Here is a 26,738-nt window from a genome sequence, read left to right as displayed (position 1 = left end):
CCACTCGGGTCTCGCTGCGACAGATACGAGAAGCCACCCTTCGCCCTGTAAGGCGCACTGCGGGCCCTCAGCCGCTCACTTCCAAGTCCGTCCGTCGCGTGGGCAGTCACGCTAACAAGTTAATAAGCTGGGGTCACATTGGGCTCAAATCAGATCAGAGCCAAGTCTCCTGCCATATCGTCGACAACATCACCAGCGCTCCCTCACGACTTCAGCTGCCATGTCATGATCCCGCGCCCGCACGGGGCCCGGAGAAAGAGACGCCAATGTCGGACAGGAAGTCGTGCTGGGAGTGCCTCAAGCGGCGGCTCGTGTGCGACTTCACGCGCCCGCGATGCACCAAATGCTCCGCGCGGGGCGTCTCATGCCCAGGCTACGACCACAAGCCGCTGAAATGGATTGTGCCTGGGCAGACGAGGTCCAAGAGGCGTGGGGTGCGCAAGGACAGGTTGACGAGCGATCAGAGGCGACGGCAGGAGGAGGAGGAGCACGAGGAGGGCCATATTGAAGGCCAGCTGGTCGTCGTGCCGCCATCGATTGACCTGTCGAGCGAGATTACTTCGTTGTTCGATGCCATACAGTACTGTGAGTAACATTCTGAGATACAAATTTCTTCTCTGTTGTTGCACACTGTACACGCTGACGCGCGCATGTAGACAATGAACACATCTGCCCCGACATGTTGGCCACGGGGGTGACCGGCTCACACAACCCCTTTTTCACGCCGCTCTCTACCGTCGGCGATCTCCCCGACTCCATCAAGGAAGCACTCATATCCTCTGCCCTCGGCCACCGCATCCTCCAGAGCAGCAGCGAGCGTCCCGGCGATGAGACAGCCGTCCTCGCGACCCGACTTCAGACACACCGGGGCGCCGCCATTCGGACCCTCGCCGATGCCCTCTCCCAGCCAAAGACGCAGACGAGCGACGCCATGATTGTATCCATTTTTGTGTTTCTGCTCGCCGAGGTGCGATATCTGACAAGAAACTCCGTCCGCGTCGTCGCGACGGCACCTCACTAACAGGGGGGCGATGCAGATCCAGCAGTCCATCTCGACCAACTGGCGGCATCACCTTGACGGCGCGGCCGCCATCATCCAGGAGCGAGGGGGTCTTTCGAATCTTGTCATGTCGCGGCCATTGTTCCGCAACCTTCTACAGTATTTCATCCTGTTAGTAGGTTCCCCTCCCTCTGCACCGTAGTCAGCTGACGTTTTGCCCCCGAAGCATAGACGTGCTGGGCAGCACCACCGCGCCCGAGGTCGGCACAGACAGCGCTCGCAGGACTCTAGAGCTCGTGCCTCTGCTGCCGCTGTTGTTTGGTGACGGGCTCCAGACGTGCATTCCGTGCCCGTCGGAGTTGGTACGAAGCATCATTCGCATCAACGCGCAGCGAAACCGGCTCCAGCAACACGGGGCTGATGCCCTGGGCCCGGGGGGTCCCGGCACGGATCGACTGTCCGCTGGCCTGGAGCTTCTGCAGCAAATCAGGCAGTTCTCCCCTCAGAGCTGGGCGGCCGAGATCAAGTTGTCAGCCCTGCAGGGGGCGAGTCGGCGGCAGGCCAACAAGTTTGTCGCCGCGCAGGGGCTCGACCGTCCGTCGCCGAAAGGCACGGCCTCGTGGGACTGGCAACGCGTCGCCGCCGTGTACCAGGCAGCAGTCGCGCTGTACTGCATCTCGAGTCTCCTCGGCACCGAGGTGGCGAGGGGCATGCGACCGTCCGCCAACACGACGACATATAGCGACACCTGCGGCGGCGTCAACGCCATGCGCGTCGAGTACTGCTCCTCCCTGCTGCGTGACCTGCGAGCCATTGCGGGCGACGACGTCAACCCTCAGCTGCGCAAGATGGTCATCTGGCCGCTCGTCATGGCGGGCATCGAGGTAGATCCGATGGATGAGGCCTCCCAGCGGTTCATAGAAGGCGAGCTAGGGTGGATGAGCCGCACGCTTGGCATTGCATCGCCACTCATCGGAAGGCAGTTTCTGGGGCGCCTGTGGGCATTTCCGGTGTCGTGGCACCAGAAGAGCGACCAGAGCTGGGAAGGCTTGTTTGATAGACCATACATTTTTGCACTTTAGCACGCCTTTCTGCCGAGTTAAAGGCGTGGGTGGGTAGGACGGAGCAGCCATAGCCACCGAAAGTGAATGTCAGCAAGGGAGTTTCGTACACAGTTGACACCGAAGCCGAGCGGACGATGTCTCTTAATTGTCACTCTTGGTTGGTTGCACGCATCGTGAGTGCCCACCGGTGAGAGACTGCGTGGCAGTGCGTCGGCAGTCAGTCATGATCGCCCGCGGTCAGTGCCGAGTCTTGGCCGTTTTTCTTGCCGTTTTGGGAAATCGATTCGGGCGGCGTCGGCGAGCGAGCTTGCGGGGACACGATATGTCCATGTCATCGTCAACACGCGCAACTTGCCTTGGGCTTTTGCGATGTTTTTTCTCGAAACGGCAATAAACAATTCAACTCATCACGGACCACGACAATGGGTCTCAGCGATTACGAAGAGATGCGAACGATTCTGGGCGCATATAAGACGATGATGGCTTTCCGGGAGAGGGGATGAGCGCTTCATATTTTGGAATCACGCACGCATTCACCCTTTTGGCCCGAGCCGCTGGCAACCAAACCGGAGATGCATCATCACTCAATCTCTTCGTTGCTCCTTCTTGGAGGCCTGCACATTGCGGCTAGTCTCCAGGTAAACTTGGTGGCGGACAACTCATCGAGTCTTTCGCCAGTCATCCTAGCCGATACCAACCGCGACGGCGCCGTGGACGATGCAGACCTCGAGCACAGGCATCAGTGGACAGATGCTCACGGGGCCATCTTCCTCCCCAACGTCGGCGACCAAACCCATCGCTGTGCGGCCGTCGATCTCGCCGGTCTCCCCCTCAGCAACCTCGAGCTCGCGGCTTGCCACGATGCGGCCGGCGATCGTCTCATCGCACCGCACATGGCTGCACGAGTCACGACGCAACCCATCCGCGGCCTGTTGGACAACGCTGCCGGACGAATTTACACGCTGCCGGCGGCGGCTCGCGACCGCGTTCGCGTCTTTTGGAGGCACGGTGGCGCGGGCAGCGACTCGGCCGACTGGACCTTGATCAATAGTCAGTTCGAGTTCAACGCCACCAGCCTCGCTCAGGGTCTGGGCCTGGCGGTGGACGGCCGGGAGTTGGTCTCCGACGCGAGTACCTGGGACGGCTCGGTGCAAATAGCCTTTGAGGTTAGCGACGGCCGGCGCAAGGGCTCAGACTTTGTGGCCTTGAAGCAGGCGCCGGTGCTCGTCCACCACCATCTTCAAACGGTCGACACCTTTTTGACGCTCCAGACCAACGACTCGGTTTCTGCGTGGCAGGCACCGTTTGTCAAGTCCCTAACGGACATTGCGGGCCGTCTGCATCGGCCGCTGCCGCTCCGCGTGCTCAACAACAGCAACGAGGTATGGGCCCAAGACTTCATGGAGCCCGCCTTTGTCAGTATGCCCGGGCCCAAAGGTCCCATCTCGCTGCGCGTGCTCATACGATCTGCGCAATCCACTCGCGTCAATGGTCGGCGCGTGTTCAACGAGCTACGCGGAGACGGCGTGGGTGGCTGGCAGCCCGGGTCCGGGTCGGGCTTTGGGTGGGAGGAGATCAACTCGGGCGGCAACATCGAGACGATCCCGCCGTACCGGTCCCGATCAGGCGTCCCGTATCGGAGCGGGCGGGTTCTCCTGGGCAAGCACTTTGACAAGTACCCCGCCGCGTCGATGATCACTTTCTTGGAATCGCAGGGTGCGCAGAGACCCCTGTTCCTCGAGGCGGGCTGGCTCGTCGCCGGGCACATCGACGAGATGGTCCAGTTCCTGCCGTACGACAACGACTTGGGGTTCACCATGGCGGTGCCTGATACTGCGGCGGCTCTCGCGCTTCTCCGATCTGTCAGAAAGGCGGGACACGGGTCTGCTCCAATCTTGAGCTACAACGGTAGCATGGCCCCTGACAAGGATGCGCTCTTCCTCGACCCCTCCGTCCGCAATAAGACCGTCAGCAGCGTGCTGGATGACAGCCAGTTTCTCCAGATCAACGAGTATGGCCAGCGTTTCATCGACAGCAACGTCGCGCTGCTGCTGCAGGAGATTCCGCTCGACCCGAAGCACGTCCTTCGCGTTCCGGCGCTTTGGAAGGACACGACCTACCCCTGGCCACGCAGTCCAGATGGCGTCCCCACGAGGCTTCATCGGGCGCTACCAGGCGAGCGTCAGCTGCAGGCCTTCTTCCCGCACGCAGTCAACGGCGTCGTTCTCGGCCACGATTACGTCGCGCCAAAGCCCTGGGGCCCCGTCGTCGACGGCCGCGATGTTCTCGAATCCGCCATCGCGGAGGTCTACGCCAAGGCCAACATGACGGTCTGGTTCATCGACGACTACATGTCCCATCACGTTCGAGGCGGCGAGGTGCACTGCGGCACAAACACCCTGCGAGACACGGCGGTGGCGTGGTGGAAGACGGAGTGACATTCTCTCATGCAGGGTTGGACGGGTTGGCATGTCGCTAGTAGCAGTAGCTCCTCTGACTTGCCTGCATGAGGGGAACCCTGCTGCGTGCGGGCTGGCTTGCCGTTATGCCGCCCACATGTCTTTGGTTCCCTTGCCTGGTCCGATCCAAAACCATGATCCTTCGTTCACTTGCCCGCGTGGCTCGTGCAGGGTTGGCATCAATCTGTGTCAGCTTGTGAACCCCACGTGGATAATCATAGATAGAACATACAGTATGCCACTTTTGTAACCATCATTCATTCAAGTCGAATGCACCCGAGTATCTTTATATAGAGCAGCTAGAAATTATGGAGAACCTTGCTTCCTTCTTGGAGTCTCGCAGGCGGCCTTGAGTAGCCAGCCAGGCACATGTGCTTCGTAACACCAACATTGAACCATTGATCAGACGGCTTTACGCCCACATCAGACGGCTGTCCTTCCCAGCACGCACCAAACAACAGAGAATGAGCCAATTGGTAAGTGAACCCCGAAGCGGCTGACAGACTAATGTCAGACGCCCCAATTTATCGCAATCTACTCCGGACTGGAGGTGGAGTCGTGGACCCGACTCGGAGGACGAAAAAGATGAACGACTCCCGCTTTTACCAATTACTACCACATCGGACCCGCTTCGACCCCATGCCCAGGTCTAAGGAGAGAAAATTAACTCGCAGGTTGCATCTCCCTGCTCTCTGCTCCCCGCGCGCGCGCGCAAGCCAAGCGGCACAGGCAACTTTGTGCTGATGCGAATAAAAAGAATAAGCCTCCGGCCCGCGCCAGTCGCCAAAAGCTTCACGTCATCCGTCGCCTCCGTCGCCAATCCGATGCAGGCGCGAACACCTCTCTGCGGGTTTAGGAAACAAAAGAGGCGGCTAAAGTTGTTTCTTCACCGGCCCGTTTGTGCCTGTGGCGCGGTGGCGGTCCCGCCATGACCTATCATGGTTCCATCCCGTCCCTTGGCCCTGGCCGCCCCCTTCGGGCCTTCTCGGCCTAGGCGTGCTGCAGCCGAACTGTTCGGGAGCCGTGGCCCGGATGTGTGGACGACGGGATGAGGGGACGAGGGAGGTATCCTTATTGTTGGTCTCGCTGGAACTCCTGACTGGGGCTACAGGGCTACAAGGAGGAAGAGGGGCTGGGGAGGGGGAATGCAGGAGGAGGGACGGGACGCACAGGCTGGGATCGAGGAAGCATGCATGATTCAAGCAGCGATGATGCCTGCTGCTTTTGTGCGTGCGCCCCCCCGGATCCACAATCGGGACGACGCAGACTGACAGAGAGAAAGGGAGAGAGAGAGAGGGTTGTTTCTCAATGGAAAGCACTCATGTCTCTTGTGATTGTCTTTCCCACATCATCTGACCCCTATCGTGCATAACAGACCGCCCGCGCGGCCGTGCGCTGTTTCATCGCCTCTTATCAACCAAGGCAAGACGAAAAGCGCACATCGTCGTCGTCAGTCGCTCCGCTGGCCCAGCGGGGAACCCGGGGGAAACCTTGGGGTTGTGCTCAGGCACGCGACATCTCAGTCCCACTGAACTCCCCCTCCCCCATCTGATCCGAGATGGAACCCCCTCCTCCCCAGAGTTCCGACGACGTAGATCACATAGCGTGAGTTTATCCTTCCCCCTTCTTTTTCTCGCGGCTCCGATGTGATGCCGCCGTCACGTAGCTGGCGGATTACATGCAAATGTCTGGTGCTGCTGGGGGCGAATATCAGACATCAGCGACTAGATCGAAACGACGGATGGCCTTTGACTGACGACGCAATGTCATCCTTCGCTGCAACAGAACTCATCTTCACCGGCTGAGTCCGCGCAGCACCAGCCGCCATGGGTTCGCTTCGCCCCTCAACACCTCGCGGCCCATGTACCGGACCGCGTCTGCCACTTCCGAACACCGGTTGCAGCAGCAGCAGCCGTCGCCGCAACAGCAGCAGCAGCAGCAGCAGCAGCAATATTCACCTCAGGAGCCTCGATCGTACTCGCAAGAGTTCGTCGCCATGCCCGTCTCTCCCCACGGCTCAGAAGTATCCGACGGGTATGCGAGGCGGCCCGCGTCGCGTGGCGTGACGTCGCACCACTCGACACACAGACCCTCGCTTCCGCGCGCCCCGTCATCCGTAGGATCAACGTATAGCATCTTCCCCCCGCCGACGAAACCGTTACCTCCGATTCCGCTCAAGGGAAGGCGGACGGCAAGGGCGCCCTCGCAGGATTCATTCGACAAGTCGTCAGCCAGCGGTGACCGGTACTCGCGGTCCTCAATCGCCACGTCTAACCCCGATACCGCGCCGACGCAGACCCTGTCTTACATTTCCGACACGCAGCAAGTAGCGAGTGGCAGTCCCGCGGCCCGTCAGAGATCTATTCCGGAAGTGGTGAAGCCGTCTAAAGCCTCCGTCGCATCCACCTCGTCGTTTGACCTCGGCTTCGACAAGCAACTCGTCTCCGATGACAAGCGCATCAACAACAATGTCTTTTACCTCGACGTCTCACCGACGGCCAAGATCCTGGCCAGCAAGCACGGCAACAACATCCTCAAGCTCTGGGACCTGGACACCGGCGCGGTCGAAAGCTCCATCAAATTTACCTCGTACACGGAAGCGCAGTCCCGGTCGCGGGAATACCTGATTAGGAGCCACGCCATCGTCTCCGAGACATCCAATCTCGTGGCCATTGCGACTCGCTTCGGCAGGACGATAGAGATATGGAATTGGGGGAAGAAGAAGTGCATACAGACCCTGGATGACGCCGACAGATGGACCGCGGCAAACACCGTCTCGTACGGCGGAGGATACAGCCCCCTGGCCATTTATCGCGGCGACGACAGCCGGATCGACCTATTCACAGCGACTCGGGAGAAAAAGCCGTTCGTCAAGCAACGGTCCATCGACCTCAAGCAGGCCAACTTGCCATTTGTGCCGCAATACCCTGAACTGGCACTCTCGGCAACGAGCCCGCTCCTGGTCGCAGCAGCCGGACCGCGGCCCCCACGCGCAGGGCACCCGCCACCAGACAAGGAGACGCTCCTCGTAGCGTGGGACACCAACACGGACGGGTACGGCTCCAACAAGCCCTTCCGGGTGGCGCGGCCGTGGCAGCACGAGGAGATCAGCACCGCCATCCCTTGCGACCTCCGCGCATACGGCAGCGTCGTGGTCTCGATCTGGATCCCCGCGGGCTTCCGCGCCGTGCCTGTCCCCCCGTCGCGCGGAGGAACGGGGTACAACCTCGTGCCCGTCAAGGTGCCCTCGCGGTACGTGCTCGTCTGGGACCTCTCGGCCAACTCGACGCACACGTTTGCGATACCCAACTGCGCGGCGTGCATATCACCCGACTGTCGGTACGTGGCCTACTGCCACGCCAGCGGCACGGGCATCGGGGCCCGCGGCTGCGTCTGCGTGCTGGACGTGGTCGACGGGCGGGAGGTCTGGTGCTGGCCGGACAAGGACGCGCTCGCCATCGACAGCGGGCCGAAGCCTGGGTTTGAGCAGTTCAATGACTTGTCTCTTGTATCCGAGTTGGCCTTTTCCGCCGACGGGAGGTCTCTGATCATTGCGGACCGGAATGGCCGGATCGGTGTGTACAACGTGCGGGTCATGGAGTAATATAATGGAGGTAGTAGCAGATGAGCTTGTCGCGATACCACTGTCCGATACTGTTCAACTAGACCTAGCAATTAGTCAAGGCTCGCCTTGAGAGCTGTGTTTGGCTGGCCGGTACATGTACTCGTTGCGTTCAGACCCTCCGGAGCCGCTCGCTTCCGGGTGGGGCCGGATCTTGAGCCCCGGCCGGCCGAACCGGCTCCCGACCCGGAATCAACGGCACCATATTCTGCGGGCTCGATCCAATGAGCAAAGAGTCATCGATATGGCTGCGCGTTGTGCTTTTCCCGTCACGAGGCATAAATGCAACACACCCCTTCTTCAAAATGTGCCCGTCACAGCCGTTGTTTTAGACACCGTCCATAATCGGACGCCATCGTGCTCTAAGAAGACCCCGGACACGAAACGTTCAGTCGCTCTACGACAACCGCCATGGCCTTTCAAACAGCGAAGAAAGAGTTCGAGATCCAGCCAGATATAAGACTGCATGCCGAAATTTCCTTTCCGGCCGCAGCCCGGCCCCAAGGCGCCCTCTCCGACACCACCCTCGTCCTCCTGCACTTCTGGGGAGGATCATCATCGACATGGGCGCAGTTTCGCTCTCTTCTGGCTCCGAGATTCCCAGTTGTCGCACTAGACTTTCGCGGCTGGGGCCAGTCTACGGGTCCCGATAATGAGTCGGCATACTCTATCGCGCACCTCGCAGACGACGTCGAGTTCGTCATTCGCGCGCTGGGTTTGACGTCTCTTGTACTCGTGGGCCACTCCATGGGAGCGAAAGTTGCCCAATTGGTAGCCGGAAGGAAATGCATCAATGGACTACTGGGCCTTGTTCTCGTCTCACCAGCGCCACCGTCACCATTGGAGCTCCCGCCCGAGATGCGTGAGCAGCAACTGCACGCGTACGACACGCCCAAGAGCGCCGAACTCGTTACTCGAAATGTTCTGACGGCGTCCCCCCTTCAGCAGGGCATTGTCGACAGCATCGTCACGGATATGTTGAGAGGAAACAACCATGCTAGGGCAGCTTGGCCCGGATACGGCATGAGCAATGATGTTGCGGCTGAGGCAAGGCAGATTGACGTTCCAGTATTGGTGGTGGGCGCTATCGCAGACATCGTGGAGCCCATTGCACGAATCAAGCAAGAGGTTTGCACAGTCATCCCTCACGCTGGGCTCGTTACGCTTCACAACTCAGGTCATCTAATACCTATCGAGGCACCGGCAGAGCTTGACATGGCGGTATCAGAATTTCTTCAACGACTCAAGCACCGTTGATGTCGGATATGTGCTTCAGGGTAGCAATAGCATCGCCCGCCAAAACAGCATAACTGTGCATTTATGTCATGGATCCTGAAGTGACAGCCGAGCGCCGATGTCAGTTTCAACGGAGGGTCACAGCTCTGCGACTGTGAATGCTATCATGGTCTTGGTCTGTGTTACAAAGTTTTCCCTCCACAAAATGAAGCACCGTCTGTGCACGACGACGTCAGCTGGCGAGGCACAATTTGCCGATCTCCCACGTTTGCCGTGCGGAACGAGCGCAGATCCTGATACAAGCTCCAATTGCTGCGCCCCAAGGGATCGGTAGGAGTTGAAAGTAGCGAAGGTGCGAACGACCCCTTGCAAGCTGTTGGCGACGCCAGAAGGCCATTTTTGGCAGAAGTAAAAGGTACATACACAATGTGCTGCGCGATATAGAGGCTGGGAGAGGATTGCGAGTTGCGGCCGTGCTGTCTTGCGAGATATGCATGTCTACATTGAGTGTATACTGTACACATCGGCTATGTTATTCAACATCTCGCTGTAGCAGGTTAGTATCAGATTCGAGAGGCAACTCCGCCAGTCACCACCGAGTGAGTTTCACAGGACCCGCCTTGCTGACTCGCCTCTGCGCCACACGTTGAAGGCACGAAACACGATTAGTAGCACTGAACGTCGGCAAGGGCGCAGTTGCAGGGAGATCAGGTATGTTGTTGGAAATATATTAATGGGATGTTGTCAATACAGCAGGCCAAGCGCCTTTGTACAAATAACCACGGCTCCTGAACTCCAGTCTGCAGCGTTGAGGCGCCCCATGTCATCAGCGTTGCGATCGTCGTCTACGCATGGAACCGCCACCTCTTGTAATTCTCGTCGGCCCACCACCGTGTAACCACAGCGGCTTCCTCTACCCACCGGGACGTGTCGGTCCCGTTTTCGCTTCCCAGAACGCGCATGAGCGCTTTCAGATCAAATGAGGAAATCGGGTGCTCCTCGTGCGGGTCATCGGCTAGGTCGGTAAACCGCCACTCGTAGTTTCCGAACACGGGAACGATGAGCCTCCAGTCTGGTTGGCGAGCATCGCGAACGGCCAACGTTGAGCCGCCCGGGTTCATGACCGTGATCTGCCACGCCCCCTGGGAGTTGCGTTCGGAATACTTGCGCAGCGGGCGGAGCAGGGATTGGCCCTCGTAATTGCGGGCCAGGTCGCGGGCTGCCTTGGTGTCCGACTTTGATAGTGACCCGGTTTCGACGAGGAGGTCGAGGATCGTTGGAAGTATCTGGCTGGAGTGGACTGCGTCATCGATATTGATCTGCGGCAGCTTCGGATGCGATAGAACGAGGGGGACGTGGTAGTTGGCGACGTGCGGGTTGCTGTATGGAGTGATGGTGCCTCTTTCGGCGATTGAAAGGCCATGGTCGCCCACCAATACCAAAAGCGTCTCGTTGGCAACACCTTTCTCATCGAGAATACCGAGAATCTTCTGTAACCATCGGTCCACGTACCCGACCGCGTTGAGATAGTGAGACAAGTCGTTCAGATCTTTGTCTTCAGTTAGGGACACGTATTCCTCTTCCTCTGGGATTCCAAAAGCGTGATGCGTCGTGCTTGTCAGATGAGATAGAAAAACCCGTTCATTATTCTTTTTCGCCTCATCAAAGGCATCGCGGATATAGTCCTCAATAGCCACTTCAGGCATGCCATAGTAGTTGACGTCCGAAATGTTGACGGGGCCGAACTTGGGCGTGCCTTTGAGATACCACCAGTCAAGAAGGTTCTCGTCCGCGTAGCCTAGCTTGGGCATGAGCTTGTCCTGCTTATCGTAGCGGAAAGTGACGGATTGCATAAAGCTCGACCGCCATTTATAGGGAGTAAAGGCACCGCTCTTAGCTTTCGGGTCTCGAGAGTGATCTAAGCTATTGAAAGCGCCAAAGATATGCGGTAGGCAAGGTTGATAAACGTGGTGGGCATGCTCAAGGTTGAAATCGGCCACGAGAGGACTCAATCCACAAAGCGTGCCTGCCAGACTCTTCAAAGTATATGTGCTTGTTGTAAAGGCGTTGTTGGCATTTATACCTCCTCGCCTCTTACTCGGCTCGGGCTTGGTGTCGTTGCCCTCGAAGCCGTCGTCGTGGTCGCCGGTGAGGAATTTGGCGGCAGGAGTGAGGTTCGCGAGGAGTCTGTGCGCGGCCTCCGGCATTGTCTTGTTCTTATGTGAGCCAGCGAGACGCGTATAAGGCATCCCGCCTTTCTTGATCGGAAACACGTCCTTTCTGGTGCTCTCCAGCTTAATCAACATGACATGGCGGATTGGCACATCGCCAAGGTTGATATCGCGGAGTGCCGGGAGAAGCGGGTCGTCGAGGTTGGAGATCTTGAGCGGGTCCTCTTGCGCCGAATAATGTTCGCTTCCCTCTGTATACCAATCCTCAAACCCTTTCAGAGGCGTGTCCTTGGGCAACCAAGGGAACTGAATGGGCTTGGCCAAAGCCGTGGCATTGTCCAACGTGCCATTGACATTGCTTGACGACGCCAGGAGGCTGGACAGCGAGGACGACGAGTGAGCAAAGTCGACAAATGGCATGAGCGGTAGTGTCCACGATAAGTAGACGAGCGAGCTGTCGTCTGGGCGTAGGAGGGTCGTAAAGATTTGCGCGAAGATGCCAACGCCGACAATGACGTACAGCAACCGCGGAGATCTCGCGGGCCCTAGAGTTGCATCCTGAGAGCTGCTCTCCCAACCATCATCAGGCTGGTCGAGGTACTCGGCCGAACTCTCAAGGTCTTTCTGAGGTAGGTATTTGTACTCGGGCGTCGAGGGGATTTCCACGGGGTTGGTCGAGCATCTGCTGAAAAGAAGCGATCCCAGCCACTTGAACATATCAAGTGCGATCCCAGCGGCGGTATAGAACACGGCTTGGAAGACGGCAGCCAGCACCAGCAAGCCCGCAAGGACGAGAGCAGCGGACACCAGCCCAGTCACCATCATCCCCCACGAAGACGAGTCACCGGCCAGGGTGACATTGCGCCACTGAAGCTCCGAACCCGCGGTGGTGGCAAAGGTGAGACTGATGAATGCCAAGAGCACCACGAAGCTGATGAAGAATGACGCCGCGATCGATGCAACAGCTTGACCGTCGATGAACACGCGGAGAAGTATTAGAGCGAGGGTATCTTGGATGAAAAAGGAGCTCCCCCATCGTACGAGGTCTCGGCTCGGGATGGCATCGAGGTGGAAGTAAACGTGGGTTACTTTGGAGACGAGGATCGCGACGGCGGCGAGCGCAAAGGCGAAGCGACGGTTGATGAGACGCGGTAATATGGCGAGCATGAACCTCCGGATAGCGAATGGCACGGAGGCCGCTGCGCTGACAATGCGTGTCGGCCCCATCGCAAGGGGGGGGGGGGCGGCCGGGTGTTGAAGCGGACCGCCGGTGAGATCAAGCACGGGAAGTGGGAGTTCGGTGAAGGGGAGGGCCGTGAGAGGTCCTTGATCTCGGTGTTATAGCAACACGAAAACAGCACCCTCAGCCATAACCCACGCGAGCACAACAAAGGAGCGGGCAAGAGAGAGAGAGACAAAAAGACCAAGATGCGGCTACGGAGCAGGGATGGGTCACCGAGTACCTAAATAAGAGTGTGCAGACAACGGAGTCCATGTACCGAGACGCGAAGGAGGAGGCGGAGGAGAAGACGCATATGGCCAAGTCGGAAGATAGTGTGGACTCACTCAACCCAGCCCAGCCCATCCTAGCCCAGCGTCCAGGCTGCTCCGTGGCACCGTGTAGGGCCACCGCACATTTGCGTCCGTTGAAACGGAGTTGACAGCTGGGGGGGTAGGGAGGGAGGGAGGAGACTATGGGATGGCATCCACGACTAGACCAAGGCGGGTGCTGTGTCGCGTGCCAGGGGCTATGTACTACGTACCGGTCCCGGCGGAGCAATACGAGGAATTGCCAGAAATGCTCGTCATAGTCTGCTCCTCCTTCTCCTCCTGCTCCTCCATCGCGCGCGCGCGCGCACGCGCGCCGTTGATGCGAGCATGCGAGCTAGCCCTAGCCTCGATGACATGAACGTGTGCGCGACGCGGGGGGCGTTCACCACTACTTGGCCCTCCAGCAGTGGAATCTGCGTCTGGCACGAGCCGAGAGCGGAAGTGAGACATCAAGTGTCACTGATGAGGGCTCCCCAGGGACTGCCGGGTGCGGCGCACCTAAGAGCCAAAAATCCACTTGTCAATTGGAAACCTTGATCGACGGGCCCGCTTGGGGCTTAAACTCTGCGCCGCTAGGGCGTTCCTTTCTCGCGGTACTTGGTTCATAGCATTGGATACCCGACGGCTGCTGGGTGCTAACTTAGTACGCATGTCAACCAACCCTCCTCCCCCAACCACCGATGGTGCCACTTTGCTCTGCTTCCTATACTGTACGTATATTGAGTTACGGAGTGGCACTTGCAGTCCTCGATAATGAGATGACGCCCTCCAGGGCTAGTCAGGTCGGGCAAGTGGTCACGCAGTCCAGCCAGCCCCATATGATATGTCCCCAGCCGGCCGGCTGCCAGCTGTGCCCAATAGTCCATTGTAAACGGGCATGGGGTGCCGATCGTGGTGGCCTCCCCTTCTGGGTTGTGTTTTGCGTGGCTCTGGCCCTCGAGTCAAGCGCCCTCCCGCCTGCCTATCTCCTGGGCTGGGCCGGCATACGCGATTGTGCGTTGGCGTGCCTGGCCCCTGACGAGATTCCTCGTGGCTTCCCATCCGGATGGGTTTGGCGGCTGATGAGCAACCAACATGCAGAACCAGTATGAGGGTCCAACGGTCGCATTTTTGAGCTGAATTTCCCGTTTAATCAAAAACCATTCTACTTTGTGTGCGGTTCCTGGGACCGCGTGACAAAGTACCAAGGGTGGTTGGTGCCTTCTCTCGTTGAAGGGGGTTGGTGCGCGTCTGAACCAGTGGCGCCGGTAGTTTCTCAATTCCAGATGCCTGCGTGTAACCACATCGAAAGGCCAAGCAAGGCATAAAATCGATAGGTTAATACGTAGAAGGACAGTCCGACCAGCCAGATGGCGGCGCACTGTCAAGCCGTTGGATGGTCCAGTCACCGTTGCGAGGCATGAGGGCGGGCGTGCCTCTGAGCCTGGTTCGTCCGCGTGACAATGAAGTGGTGTTGAGTCGGGAGGAATGGAGTTTCAAGTCTCGGAGTCGACGAATGTAGAGTGAGAGAGTCTGACCCCGGCATCCATCTCCCTGCGAGCACAGGGCCGAGACAGATACTTGCGCTACGTGAAATAAGCATACTGGACGGTGCTCAGACACGTTCGTGGAAGCCTCGCCGAGATGGTTCCCCGTACCCATCAATTGAAGTTAAAGCGCGCCGTCAATCGCACCATCATCAATCGCGTTTTGACTGCCCCGGACCACGCGGGACGCTCGCCCCTTTCCTACGTCCTATTCGTACATGCGGGCCCGCGCGCCTCCCGCCATCACGATTCTCTGCCGCCACTTGCTCCTCCCGTAGCGGCCGGAAAGCGACCGAGCGGCCTAGTTGCGCTGTGGCTTGGGATACCCGGGCCCCGGGAGCCGCCTTGGCATCCGCTACTTGCTGTCTAGTAAGTTGACATTCTGTACGTATTACGTAGCTGCACAACTCTCTCCGGGGTGGCCTGAAGACTTTCTATCGTTTCCTGACCGCAACACGGTTGATCGGTGGGTCTCCCGAGGGCCATCTTCAACAGAGACGCGGATGGAAACAAAAGCCTGAGGAGGAATGCGCAAGGGCAGCTAGCTCCCCCTTTTAAAGTGTGGCTTGAGAAGCAGCCCGAGACTTTGGTGAGGGCCTAGTGAGCGATGATGAGCTAGCGCAATGGCATCGTGGTCCATCCATCGTAAAGACATCAGCCCTTGGCAGGCGCTGGCGATGTCGGAGCCCGCGGCGGGCGGCAGCCCTAAACCTTGGGTAGTTTGCGCCAGCGCTACTGTGGACAAGCGAGCCTGCAGGCTCAGGAACCCTGCTTGTTCGGTGAGGCATGCCGTAGGTCTTTGGCACCTTTTCCTACCCACATCCTATTGTCTATACGATGTGGCCAGCATCGTCGGGCCTTGTTCCACACGAGCCCCGCTAAGATTAGCTTGGCAGCGCGTGCGTCAGAATGACTACAATTCTTTTCTGCAAGGTGATGCGACAACGATGGGAAGGGTTCATCGTCAATGGCAGTCTAATGATGAGGCAAGCAACGTTGAAGCTTTCAATGTTGCCTGGAGGACGCATGACCCCCAGAGTAGTTCGTATGAAATAACGTTGGTGTTCACGGCAAGGGTGCTATAATAATCACGCGAACTATTGCGCTGTATGGCCGCATCCACTCATCAATTGCCGCGGGGCAACGTGAAATATCCATGACGAGCATGAATGTGTCGAGCAAACGACTTCATGTAACGAGGTGCACCCTGTACCGGCCGACGCGGTCTACATGTAGGCAATTGCCTCCCGTGGACTCCTGCTTGCTTCATTGTAGCCGGCTATCGGCATAAACTTTTCTGTCGCTATCATCCAAACCGATTGGACTTGGCTTGGGGTTCTATCTTTGGATCTATCCTCGGAAACTCGAGGCGCGGTGGGGTGAGAACCGCTCCTCCCTGTCGACATGGGGTGGAGTGATGGGTGCTCTAACCACCACACATCACACGACATCCTTCCCTTTGCTGCGACATCAATTTGACACAACGCTTATAAGAACTACAATTACGCACACTGGCACAGTGCATTAGGCGTGCCGCATTTAAGGGGAGTATTTTACGTCGTTGCATCATTTGCGAATGAGGTCCAGAGGTCCAATATCAAGATGCCAATTCAGTTCTAGACCATAAGGGACGAAACGCACATGTTCTTTTTGGACAACTGCTTCACCAACCGAGCAGTTCCTAATGCTTTGCAAAAGACCCGCGGCTTACACTCGACTTGAACCATGTTAGCCTCTGGCCCCCGAAGGATGGGCTCGGCGTTCATGCAGCGGATTTCGAAGGATCAGCAGATCTTGAACGATCAGATGGACCCGCTCCTTCCGATGCCTCGTCAGAAAATTGTTGGGCTCCGACGACTCCATGTGGCTGACCCCACATCGCGGGGATGGTTCCATGTCACACGAGACGCCAGTCCGCATACACACTGGGCAGCGGCAGCTCTTAGTCGACGCTCGTGTTTACTTTCGGAGTCTCCGAGGTGGGAAATAATCTAGCCTGCAAATCTCTCGTATGATTGCCGGGCGGTCATACGAATTTCATATCATGACAAGCTTGAAATGGGGCAAGAGTATCAATTCCTATCGTCGCCGACGATCAGCTGCATCGCATCCTGGCCGACTCTGCGGCAGCAGTTCCGATCCGCACCTTCAACAGGCACTACAGGGATCAACACAGAGCGACTTGAACCATGTGACCACTAAAGACCTTTGCTCACACCTTTGCCGTGACGACATCTACTTTTGAGCCCAGCCCAGCTGGTTGTTCCCCCCATCGAAAACGACCAAAGCCGCCTTCAATGCAACATCGCCAAAAATGTTAACTCCGATCCCCGAACTGCTCTGCAGCCCACCGAAGCAAGACTCGCCGGACTCATCCACGGGAGCGAAGCTGAGATAGCTGCCAGGAATCTTTATAGACGAGTCCTCCACGCCAAACTTAAAGTCAGGCGGGGTCGCTTTGCAAGGAAAGACGTAGCCGCCGTTGTTATTGTCAAAGCTGGAACCCTGGATCTTGTTGTAGTAGGCCGTCACGACGTCGTCTGGCAACAGGAGAAGCGTGGTGCCGGTATCGGCGATGCCAGTCATGGACTCAGAGTTCAGTTCGTCATCTCCAACGGCATAGCCAGGCGAGGTGAAAGTCCACCCCCCCTGGCTACTGTCGACGTTGGTGTAAACAATAGGCCCTGAGTGCTCCGAGCCATCAATGTATCCAAAGTTATACGTTCCATCTATGGGACAATCAGTAAACGGTCAGCTTTCATCAGATCAGGACAACGTACCGGCCTTGTGTTTCAAGTTGGCGGTGAACAGAGGCTCCTTCAGATTCGGCATGGCCATGTCGAAAAAGGTCTTTTGTTGAGTAGGGCGGACAGTATTGAGGTTGCTAAAGCCCAAACCGAGCAGGCCAGAACAGGCTGCGTTGTCGCTAAACTGCTGAGATACCTTCTTGGCATTCTCAACAGCCATGTTCTTTACACTCAGGCCGCCGATAGAGACAATATCAGTCCAGACGTCGCCATTGGAGCTGCTGTGATCTCCATATTCGATGCTCCACGATGCTCCTGTGAGCTTCTTTGCGGATGAACTCTTATGGGGCTTGTAAACGGCCTGGCCCTTGACCTGGTTTGCCTGAGTCTCGGAGCTAAACACCCAAAGATCGCTCGAGCCGGTATCGAAGTCAAGGTACACGGTCTGCGCAGGCGTTCCAATCTGCACAGCCGACAGATACTCGACATCAGACTCTTGGGGCTTTGTGACCACGGAGCCAGTGTCCTGTCTCCTGCTGAGACGGCCGATAGCGTTTGCAAGCGTCTTAGGAAGCGGCTTGTTAAATTTGCGATAAGCCTTGGCGAGCGCAAGAGGCCCGCTGGGCTTGAAGTGACGGTTATGTGTTGTGGTGATGGAGAAGATGCCTGTTGGGTTCGTGGGACGAGCGGCAACGAGCCCGCTCAATGCCACTAGTGACACGAGGAATGCACCAAAGGTCTGCATTTTGACGTGTAAATATCTGGTTACAATGTGTTGTGGCCAAGTATAGCTTGTGGACTTGTTTCTTTGGTAAATCTGACAGCAACATGAGATGTCGGCGTCTATTTATGATTCCAGGAGCTGTGTCCGTGTTTCCAATCCAATTTGGGCTGTAATATTGCGACGTCGATTGATGTCCAGGTCGCCGCGTGTCGGGCAATTAGACCGTGAACATGCATGCTCAGTAGTTGGGAGTATCGCCGAAATTTGAGCTGTGCGAACTCGACTATGTACAGTACTCCGCAGCTGTACTGGATACACCGTCATGTTCGAAACAAAGTACCGCCGCTTTGCGCCGACCCTGAACTTCGCCCTGAGTTGACACTGCTTGCCCAAGACTCACATAAAGTCTTGAGGTTTACGAAGACGGCAGGCAAACACACGCGGTAGAAAGAGCCTCTTAACTCCTCAACGTACCTCTCTCAAGTGAGGGCAATGTCAGGCATCTCGTACAGTCGCGCCGACCCAGTTTGTATCGACATGAGGCCAAACTGTACCTCGTAATTCGTGCTTGTTCGGTGTAATGTGGGAAACAAGAGAGTGCAGTGCAGCAAAGCCACAACGGCACTTGTGCCGCTTTAGGAAGGTAGAGCTGTCTTGCAACAGCCAACGATGCGTCGTTATAGTCAGGCCGCTGAAGGGTAGCCCTGCACAGTCACAGGCTTTCCATGACTTTGACGATGTTCCGATAACGCCTTTTGAGATTTTGCTTCTGCTAACGAGTCTTCTATGAGCTTGTCGGACTGTAAAAGCCTTAATCTCAATCGATCTGAGGCCAGAGCAAAGGGAGCACCCTGCGAGAAGCACGAACATCCTCAACAAAGCACTGTTGGGCGCTCGGATCACGGCGGGGCCTGGTTTCTCTGATGAATGCCAATTTCGAATCAAACCACTCCCGACACCGAGTGGCTGCAGATTGTCCGGACGTATTGCGGTGTTCTGGCAGCCAGTAGCGCCGTATGGGGGAGGGAGCGGCCGAAATTAGGGTTCTGATATATCAAGAAGCTACGAGGGCAATTCGACCTCCTCTGTACACGCGCATTCCCGAAATACTGTGACGAAAGACGGCGGGATCGGCGAAAGAAGTTATCGACTCCGGATGTTGGCTGGTAATAAAATACCTGTCGCATCTTGCGTTGGTCACTGGAGCACAGACGATCATTTCCCTGGTGTTTAGACCGCCAGCTGGCTAATGCAGAGCTGTTGATAGCAACCAACGAGGGTTGTCCTTCCAAATGTTTCTGCAGCACCGAAGCCGCTGCTTCGTATACTTTGGTACACCAGTGTCATCCCCAAGAGCGCAAGAGAATGGTCCCCCCGTTCATCAATCCTGCTCCTGTCGAACAACTTGGACGACGAAAAGTGCGCGGCCCCAGACCATCAGCCAGCCGGAGTCTTCGGGCCCATGAGCACAAGTTTCCGTCAACTACTGACATGTACTGGAAGGCATAATCCTCTGAACCTTGAATAGTGAGCTCCACTGACGGAGATGCATGTTGAGCTATGTATGGGGCCGACGCTGGTGCTGATGCTGATGCTGATGCTGATGCTGATGCTGATGACAAGTGCCTGGGGTAGTCAAAGACTCCGCGGCTTCTAGCTAACATTAAAGGCCATATCTCAATCGCATTTGATGTTCCAGCTCTTGATTCCGTCGAGAGATCCATAGCATTGCTTCCAAGATACCTCTTCCTTCCCAGCCCTGCATTCCAGATCGGTGAAGAAGTACACTATAGACTTGTCATTAGCCGTCGTTGAAGAGATCTATCATGCTAAGCATAGATACGCACGCTTGCAATTCGTGTTGATGTCAACCGTCGATACAGACTTGACGTTGGTGTCGACGAGTTGCTTGCAGCCGCCAGGTCGAACATCGCCCTCGTAAACCGAGACTATCCCCAGATTGCCGGTATCGCAACCCGACCCACTGTAGATGCGGAAATCGGCGAGGTGCAGCGCTCGTGGGGCAGCGACATTTGCGTTTGCGCCTGTCGCGACGGCGGCAAGCAGCGTAAGAAGATTGCTCAATTGCATTTTGGGATTTGTTCAAGAGACTTGGCGTATAGAAGCAAGTGTAGACCGAGTGACAGTGTTGTGCTGGGACTGAGTAGAAGGGGTGGATGGCTTCTCTGGTCTGCCGAACGATCTGGCTGTTTATATACTCATGTCCAACAGAAGAAACAATAGATGGAAGGCATTTATCAAAAATAGGCCTTCATGCAACGTCGTAATTGCCGGCGCTTGCTGACTTGGAACAAGGAATAGTGAGACAGTCGGTGCCGTCAGCGCCGCTTTACGAGCTGCACACGGCCTGCCCGCAGGCCTTAGCCATTACCATCGGCCCATCATCTCGTATCTGGCGACTCTCCAGAAATACTCAAAAACATTATAATAACTATGGGCATAATTGGCAATGGCAGTGTTAATTGTATTGAGCGAAGCGGTCTTCAGCCTCGGAGATAGCTTGCGATTATACAAAGACGTAGCCATTCGTCACATACTACCCAAACAGTGCCGACTCAAGGGGCCAGAAGCTTCCGTCGATGGTCATCTCATTCGTTTCAACTGTGGATATCAGCACGTTGGCATATCATTCATGGATGACAACAATATGCAGTCGACGTCATGGAACTCGTGTCCGCATTGAGGTGCTGCCGAGGTCGTGAAAAGAAAAACCGGAGTCTCACATCAGCTGATTGTGCCTGCGACTCACTCGTATCAGAAACAGATGTTATTTGACCTTATAATTGGCTGGCACTGCCTCAACATTCGTTTTCCAGGGACAGCTGCAATGATATCACGATGCGTCACCTCACTGTAAATACAGACATGCGAAAGTCATAGCTCCGCCTGAGCGCGAGTTTATGCGTTTCTTTCAGTCATAGCAGGGAAAGTTCTTCTCGACTTCAGCAGTCCCACCACTCCAGAAATTTTAGTGGCACGAGTGCTTAGACACCAGAATAGCCGCTGTATCGTGGCTCTCAACGTCCGCCTTGTATTCTCCCAGACAGCCGAGATCTTCACCCGTCCACACATTCGTCACTCGGTGTTTGCAGTTACCGTCAAGCCCCGGGATCTCGGACCAGACAGCCGTTTTCGAGTCAGTTTCGCCTAAAGTATTGAGCATGAGAACCAAGATGCCATTCTCGGAATCGCCAGCCCAGAATTCGGCGGGATTGGTGCTGTTGTAAGTCCAATCCGGGTTGATACCCCACTTGTACGGCTTTGCCGGGGCGCCGACAGTCTCGTCTTGGCTGAATGCCAGAAGACGACGATTCTTGAGTATATCGATGTTGGACTGGCTCAGCTTGTCCAGGTCGGTTCCGATGAGCAGCGGCGACTTCATAGCCGCCCACAGCGCAAAGTGGGAACGCGCCTCTGCATCGGAAAGGTTGTTCCCGACCTCCAGCATGTCTGCGTCGTTGTGGCTCCAAAAATCCACCGAATTAAGATAGAACGAATTCAGGTTGATGATGTGCGTGACGGTGTCCCAGTGCGCATTGATGTCATTACTCATCCGCCAACTGATGGCGATATCCTTGCCCCATGAGAAAACGTCCGCTGTGCCCCAGATGCACAAGTTGTAAACTATCTCGTGATCTTGTTTGTCGAGTGCGTCCTTCATCCGTTTGAAGCGATCGAATGACTTTGACGTTCGCCAGTCGTATCCCGGCGGGGCCAGATTTTCGGTTATTTCGGGTGTGCAGGTTCCATTCGAGTTTGTCTTGACATAGTCCGGGTGACAGAAGACATATTCGTCTTTCCAATTGTCTGGGACATTGCAGTTGTCGCTTCTGGTCATTAGCAGGATAGATTACGCACTGCATGGCCATATACGCACTATTTGAGGTCTGCTCACGGTGTTAGCAACGGCATGTATGTTCAAATTCTTAAGGTGCTTACAATCGATTCCCCAGGATGCCCAGTCGGCAGCGTCGGTTTCCTCATGCTCCAGGCTAGCTGGGTAACCAGCACATGTTGCGGTCCCCGCGGCTGTTGACTGTCAGCTGGCTAGTCTGAATTGCCGTAATGGAGGAGAGGTGCTGACTGCTGTAAATGCCAATTTTCAAGCCCATGTCATGAATCTTGCTGGCCAGACCGTCAAGGCCGTTTGGAAAGCGAGTCATGTTGACTTGAATGTGACCGTCGTCGCTACGACCAGTTTTCAAGGACCAGCAGTCGTCAACTGGGACAATGTGGCTCAGTTCCAAGTTCGTCGTGGAGTTATCCAGAGCTTCTCACCGTTCACATAATTGTATCCGGCGTCCTTGAGTCCCGTGTCAATCATCTTCTGTGCCGCTGCAAGGAACTTGGCCTCGTCAATATCACAGCCGTACATGTTCCAAGAGTTCCACCCAAGACTGGGCAGCTTGCCCTGAAGGAGTGTCAGCACCAGGTGAGCCGCCTCCATGTACTAAACCTGGGATATGATACTGACAGCGCCAGACTTGGACACATGTCCAGCTGCACCGCCGAGAAGAGGCAGCGCCAGGAGCATCTGATTGTTACGAGTCATATTGAATCAAGGAAATAGACTTGTATTGAGAGGTGGCTTCTTAGTCGTCGAAACCACAGCAGAGAAGCCGCCTTCGGTATCAAGAAGATGTTTTATATCTTCGCTCTCGGCCAAGACGGCCCCGAAGCTGGCCTGTAGCACTCGCGGAATCGTATGATAGAGCGCGGATAATTAGAGCCATTGGCGCGCATCTGCAGTGTTACACCGGAATTGTAGATGCGTTGCAGATCGCTGTCCTGCATCCCCCTCGAGGCTAGGCGTGCAATCGACGGCGCAGCAGTAGCCAGCTTGATCTCGTATCGCTGAGATGGAGCGACCGTGTAAATTGCCTAATTGTCGTCATTGGTGCGCCTCCTACTTGGGGAGCATCGAGCAGCACCTCAATTCATGCACTGTTCCTTGTCGAGCCACGACGTTGCGGCCCGGCCGGTACCCCGCAAAACGATCGTCGAGATCTTCTCTTGTTCCCGTACGAGCCGACGGATCAAGTTGAATTCTGTGAAGAGAGGGGTTTTTGACGTCGCATACTGGGATGTGCTTCCCTGGCGTGGCACCGATGCTGCTGAACTTGGGTGCTCGAATCCGTCGTGTTAACCTGGCTTGGAGAAGCTTGCGCTTCCACGCTGCTTTGGGCCAAGAAGCCGACGCTGGCAGCATAGACGCTGCTCATGTTTCGCGTGGGAAAGGTAACAGCATCTGCAGGAGAAAATTTTGTACTCTTCGTTCATTTTATGATGGTTCGGCCTACATGTATATCTTGGTCTTCATCAAAGCCTGGCTAAACATCCTCCCATTGATGAATGACGTGACATTCACCGAGAACTCCCTTGAGAATAAGGACCAGGTCATCCACGGTAGAGAGAAATTTGAAGTACGACGACATGGCGACGCAGTAGCGGCGATAGTTTCCGTCGCGCACCAGCGTCTTGGTCACAGTAGCGTGGCGGTGCTGTGCCCGCCATGAGTCGAAGAATCGGCGAAGCAAGGGAGCCGGTAGGCGCTCCGGCAAGGGAGATCCGGTACGAAGCGCCTGCTCAATGATACCAAGCACAGCCATGGTGTCTCCAATGGCGCGATCGTCGTCAATGCCCACGACGTGAGCAAGCTGTTCCTGGAGCTCCCTTGGCAGCGTCGTCGAAAGATCGAGGAGCCGCCCAAGAGACTGGTTTATGGATTGGCATTTCTCCTGGGTTGCTTTGAGCGCCTTTTGGTCAAAAGGACTGAAGCTCATCTCGACTTTCAAGAGTGAGATTGCGCCGTTGAGAGACATGAGTGTGTCGGCGACGTCCAGTGAAATCTGGTCAGCCACTGCACCAAGCGGACTGGACTTGTCACTCCGACCCCAGTGAGATACCAGGAGCGCGTAGTGATCCGAGAGATTCCGGACAGTATTGGCCAATGTCTTGCGTACATGGTTCGTGGCCGACGGTGGCTTGGGGAAAATCTGCACAACGAATGACGCGAGGAAGCCGAGCAGCACCGTAACAAGTCGCTTCCAGAATGCCTCGTATCCGACCCCTGGAAGACCATATTGCTGGATGTGATGCTGGTCCCAGCTGAAGCCGACAACGAGCGCAAACGTGGCCCCTGACATGATGCTCGCCTGCGCGAAGGCGGGTGGGAGAAACAGGCGGCACCAGATCAGAATCGCAATCATAACAGCAGTGATGGCCCCGAGACCGTACGCATTGCCATTTCCACCTCCGGATCCAATGTACCAAGCCACCATGCCCATGACGCCGCCGATGATGGTGCCCAGGCCTCGCGAGACCAGGGAAAATGTGAAGTCGGCCATGTAGACGAGGAGGCAGGTTTGAGCGGTGATGACGCCCCAAATCCCTTTCTCACGATAGAAGAAGCCGGCAGAATGTGGTATGGCCGCCGGGATAGACGTGGCAATGGTTACGATCACCATACGTAGGGCATACATGCCAGCAGGGTTGAATAGCCACCGGAACGTAGCCACAATAGCGCGACTGGCAAAGCTCCTCCGAGCCGCTGAGCCGTACGAGACCCTGCTGATACGCAAACGCCTATGGGCCTCCACGGCCTGTTCTTCGAGAGGGACCACATCTGTCATGCCATCGGGGTCATCGGCCGCGTCGGTCTTGCCAAAGACGGGAACCGTGAGCCTACCGTTGAAGATCCAGGCCACCGCGTAACGCAGTCTCGAAGGGAGCCAGATGCGATGGACTTTGCGCGCGTCGTTGAGCTTGATGATATGGTCGAGGACCTCGCCCAGGGCCGTGGCGGTGCCGAGGATACGCTCCTCGAGGACCATGGATATGACTATACCACGGATCGAGTTTGGGCCGTGACCATTTGAGGATTTTAGTTGGCCGTCTGCGTCAAAGAGGTCGGCGTGGCTGTCAAGGATCGCCTCGGTAGTTCTAGTGACGCAAGTAGCCGTTGCTGCGCGAAGGGCTGTGAGGGTGTCGCGGAGCTCTCTATTGAGCTCATCAAACCTTGCCTGCGACGGCTTTCCAATCCACCGACAAGAGTTGACAGTGTGTATGCAGTCTGCGGCAAGGCGTATGGATTTGGAGCAGAGTCGGAGGATTTCGGAAGTAGTTTCGAGGAGGCCCTCCAGTGCATGAGTGAGCATGACGGCCTCTTCGGGAGTGTTGAGGGCATTCATGAGGTCCACACTCGCCTGGAGCTGGTGCTGTCCGGGCTCGTGAACTCCCTTTTCAGCTACCTCTGCCTGTCTGTCGCTTGCATGCTCCAGGGTCGACTGCTTTTGCTTTGCCGCAACGCGGGCAATGTGAAGATCAATGAGCGAGAGGCCTGCAAGCATGGCTTCGCGAACTGGCGCCTGCAGTGCCTTGACATCGTCCGCATTCCACCGTCCGCGAGAAAAGTCCAGGGGAAGGAACAGTAGTGTCGGCTCCATGGCCTTGTAGGTGGAAATGATCCTCACCTTGGCAGCTCTGAGATCCTCCATTTGAAGCTCACCGCCGGCCAGCCGTCTCCGAGTCATCTCTAGGGCCGCCTCCCCCATGCGAATGAGCTTCTCCATCTTGTCGAGCACGGCATACGACGTTGACTGCGGGAAGAAGAGGATACAGCAAGCGATTCCGAGCCCGATACCAATGGCCCCGGGCTTCACCAGAATCGACCCCAGATTGGCAGTGTAAGTGGGGAGGAGAGGCCCGATGAGCAGGAACAGATCCGTAATGATAGTTCCAAAGAGCTGCAGGACGACCATCTTGCCGTTGCTGCAGCGCACGCGCGCCAACACGTAGATGAAGACGCAAGCCATGGCATAGTAGACGGCGGTGACGCGAGCGTCAAGCATGAAGCCCTCGTAGACAAGGATTTGCGCCTCGACGGCCGGGCTCTGGCCCGTTTGCTGCGCCCGAGCAGCGGCCTGTTGCTGGAGGGCTTGCAGCTGCTGTTGGGTGTCGGCGGCGGGCCGCGCTGCCAGGGCCGCCTTCATGGTGAGCAGACCCCATGCCCAGGCCAGGCACATGCCGAGAAGCAGCGACAAGGCGGCGAGCAGGTACCCGAACAGGATGCCGGCGGGCGGCACGATGTAGAGCAGCAGTGACCCGAAGAAGGTGGCGAGGCCGATGTGACGGAGCGAAGGCCCGATGAAGACGAGGAGGGTCGCGACCCACGTTGCCGTCCAGCAGCGGAGGAGGATCTTGAGGTCGTGCGAGTTGAAGTGATCTAGCCAAGCCGGCAGTCGTCTTGGGCCACGATGCCTTGCGTCTTGATGCTGTTTCGGTTCCGGGTCAGGGCTGACGGCCTCTGAGCCCCCGCGGGCTGGCGCCGTCGGATGTTGCTGTCCTTGCGCCATCTTTGACTCTGTGTAACACCAGATGTGCTCGACGCTGGCGGATCCGGGCCAACACTCGAAAAAAGACCTTCGCGTGAGCGGGCCGCGATCGCCGTAAGTGCCGACCATCCAGTGGTGCCGCTTCCGGCAAGCCCGGCACTTGACGTGTGGGCAAAGACTACTAGCATCAGGGGTCAGGGCTCCAACAGTGGCTGGCAGTGATACTATAGCGCACAAATGGTCCCCACGAGGCTGGGGCAAAGGCTACGGCTCCCAGGCTGGCT

The 26,738-nt window shown here is 56.7% G+C and overlaps 10 protein-coding genes across 11 annotated transcripts; 4 read left to right on the top strand and 6 right to left on the bottom strand.

Annotated features, from left to right (window-relative positions):
• Positions 1 to 266: 266 nt before the first annotated feature.
• On the top strand, positions 267 to 2,082 carry JDV02_003424 (uncharacterized protein; the record flags this gene model as incomplete). Its single annotated transcript, XM_047984553.1, has 4 exons — positions 267 to 585; positions 657 to 967; positions 1,038 to 1,171; positions 1,227 to 2,082. 4 exons carry the CDS (start codon positions 267 to 269, stop codon positions 2,080 to 2,082), a joined length of 1,620 nt encoding a protein of 539 aa, XP_047840527.1.
• Positions 2,083 to 2,275: 193 nt separating this feature from the next.
• Positions 2,276 to 4,837, top strand: JDV02_003423 (Protein-arginine deiminase). Its single transcript, XM_047984552.1, has one exon. The coding sequence runs from the start codon at positions 2,637 to 2,639 to the stop codon at positions 4,500 to 4,502; it is 1,866 nt and encodes a 621-aa protein (XP_047840526.1). The 5' UTR covers positions 2,276 to 2,636; the 3' UTR covers positions 4,503 to 4,837.
• Positions 4,838 to 5,861: 1,024 nt separating this feature from the next.
• JDV02_003422 (uncharacterized protein) lies at positions 5,862 to 8,214 on the top strand. Of its 2 annotated transcripts, XM_047984550.1 has the most exons (2): positions 5,862 to 6,128; positions 6,309 to 8,214. In XM_047984550.1, exons 1-2 carry the CDS (start codon positions 6,082 to 6,084, stop codon positions 8,125 to 8,127), a joined length of 1,866 nt encoding a protein of 621 aa, XP_047840524.1. In that variant the 5' UTR covers positions 5,862 to 6,081; the 3' UTR covers positions 8,128 to 8,214. The 2 variants fall into 2 exon arrangements, with proteins under 2 accessions (XP_047840524.1, XP_047840525.1); XM_047984551.1 differs by lacking the exon at positions 5,862 to 6,128 and having other exon boundaries at positions 6,185 to 8,214.
• A 342-nt stretch (positions 8,215 to 8,556) lies between these two features.
• JDV02_003421 (uncharacterized protein) lies at positions 8,557 to 9,402 on the top strand (the record flags this gene model as incomplete). The annotated part of the gene is made up of 1 exon (XM_047984549.1): positions 8,557 to 9,402. The coding sequence occupies one exon, from the start codon at positions 8,557 to 8,559 to the stop codon at positions 9,400 to 9,402; it is 846 nt and encodes a 281-aa protein (XP_047840523.1).
• Positions 9,403 to 10,096: 694 nt separating this feature from the next.
• Positions 10,097 to 12,987, bottom strand: JDV02_003420 (uncharacterized protein). Its single transcript, XM_047984548.1, has one exon. It carries the CDS (start codon positions 12,777 to 12,779, stop codon positions 10,227 to 10,229), a length of 2,553 nt encoding a protein of 850 aa, XP_047840522.1. The 5' UTR covers positions 12,780 to 12,987; the 3' UTR covers positions 10,097 to 10,226.
• Positions 12,988 to 16,864: 3,877 nt separating this feature from the next.
• On the bottom strand, positions 16,865 to 18,121 carry JDV02_003419 (uncharacterized protein; the record flags this gene model as incomplete). The annotated part of the gene is made up of 2 exons (XM_047984547.1): positions 16,865 to 17,358; positions 17,410 to 18,121. 2 exons carry the CDS (start codon positions 18,119 to 18,121, stop codon positions 16,865 to 16,867), a joined length of 1,206 nt encoding a protein of 401 aa, XP_047840521.1.
• Positions 18,122 to 19,777: 1,656 nt separating this feature from the next.
• Positions 19,778 to 20,191, bottom strand: JDV02_003418 (uncharacterized protein; the record flags this gene model as incomplete). The annotated part of the gene is made up of 2 exons (XM_047984546.1): positions 19,778 to 19,887; positions 19,948 to 20,191. 2 exons carry the CDS (start codon positions 20,189 to 20,191, stop codon positions 19,778 to 19,780), a joined length of 354 nt encoding a protein of 117 aa, XP_047840520.1.
• Positions 20,192 to 21,089: 898 nt separating this feature from the next.
• Positions 21,090 to 22,673, bottom strand: JDV02_003417 (Alpha-galactosidase; the record flags this gene model as incomplete). Its single annotated transcript, XM_047984545.1, has 6 exons — positions 21,090 to 21,948; positions 21,999 to 22,008; positions 22,061 to 22,150; positions 22,206 to 22,343; positions 22,400 to 22,532; positions 22,596 to 22,673. 6 exons carry the CDS (start codon positions 22,671 to 22,673, stop codon positions 21,090 to 21,092), a joined length of 1,308 nt encoding a protein of 435 aa, XP_047840519.1.
• Positions 22,674 to 23,027: 354 nt separating this feature from the next.
• On the bottom strand, positions 23,028 to 23,330 carry JDV02_003416 (uncharacterized protein; the record flags this gene model as incomplete). The annotated part of the gene is made up of 1 exon (XM_047984544.1): positions 23,028 to 23,330. The coding sequence occupies one exon, from the start codon at positions 23,328 to 23,330 to the stop codon at positions 23,028 to 23,030; it is 303 nt and encodes a 100-aa protein (XP_047840518.1).
• Positions 23,331 to 23,451: 121 nt separating this feature from the next.
• On the bottom strand, positions 23,452 to 26,475 carry JDV02_003415 (uncharacterized protein; the record flags this gene model as incomplete). Its single annotated transcript, XM_047984543.1, has 1 exon — positions 23,452 to 26,475. The coding sequence occupies one exon, from the start codon at positions 26,473 to 26,475 to the stop codon at positions 23,452 to 23,454; it is 3,024 nt and encodes a 1,007-aa protein (XP_047840517.1).
• Between the last annotated feature and the right edge of the window lie 263 nt (positions 26,476 to 26,738).

Source organism: Purpureocillium takamizusanense, chromosome 2 (assembly GCF_022605165.1).
Source record: "Purpureocillium takamizusanense chromosome 2, complete sequence".
Taxonomy (NCBI): Eukaryota; Fungi; Ascomycota; class Sordariomycetes; order Hypocreales; family Ophiocordycipitaceae; genus Purpureocillium; species Purpureocillium takamizusanense.
This window is presented reverse-complemented; position numbering and strand designations above follow the sequence as displayed.

Excerpts from the sequence above, each read along its gene's own strand:
- JDV02_003423 (XM_047984552.1), top strand. The coding sequence starts at position 2,637 with ATGCATCATCACTCAATCTCTTCGTTGCTCCTTCTTGGAGGCCTGCAC.
- JDV02_003422 (XM_047984550.1), top strand. The coding sequence starts at position 6,082 with ATGGAACCCCCTCCTCCCCAGAGTTCCGACGACGTAGATCACATAGC. Across the intron at positions 6,129-6,308 it reads GACGACGTAGATCACATAGC|AACTCATCTTCACCGGCTGA; the intron begins GTGAGTTTATCC and ends TCGCTGCAACAG.
- JDV02_003420 (XM_047984548.1), bottom strand. The coding sequence starts at position 12,779 with ATGGGGCCGACACGCATTGTCAGCGCAGCGGCCTCCGTGCCATTCGCT.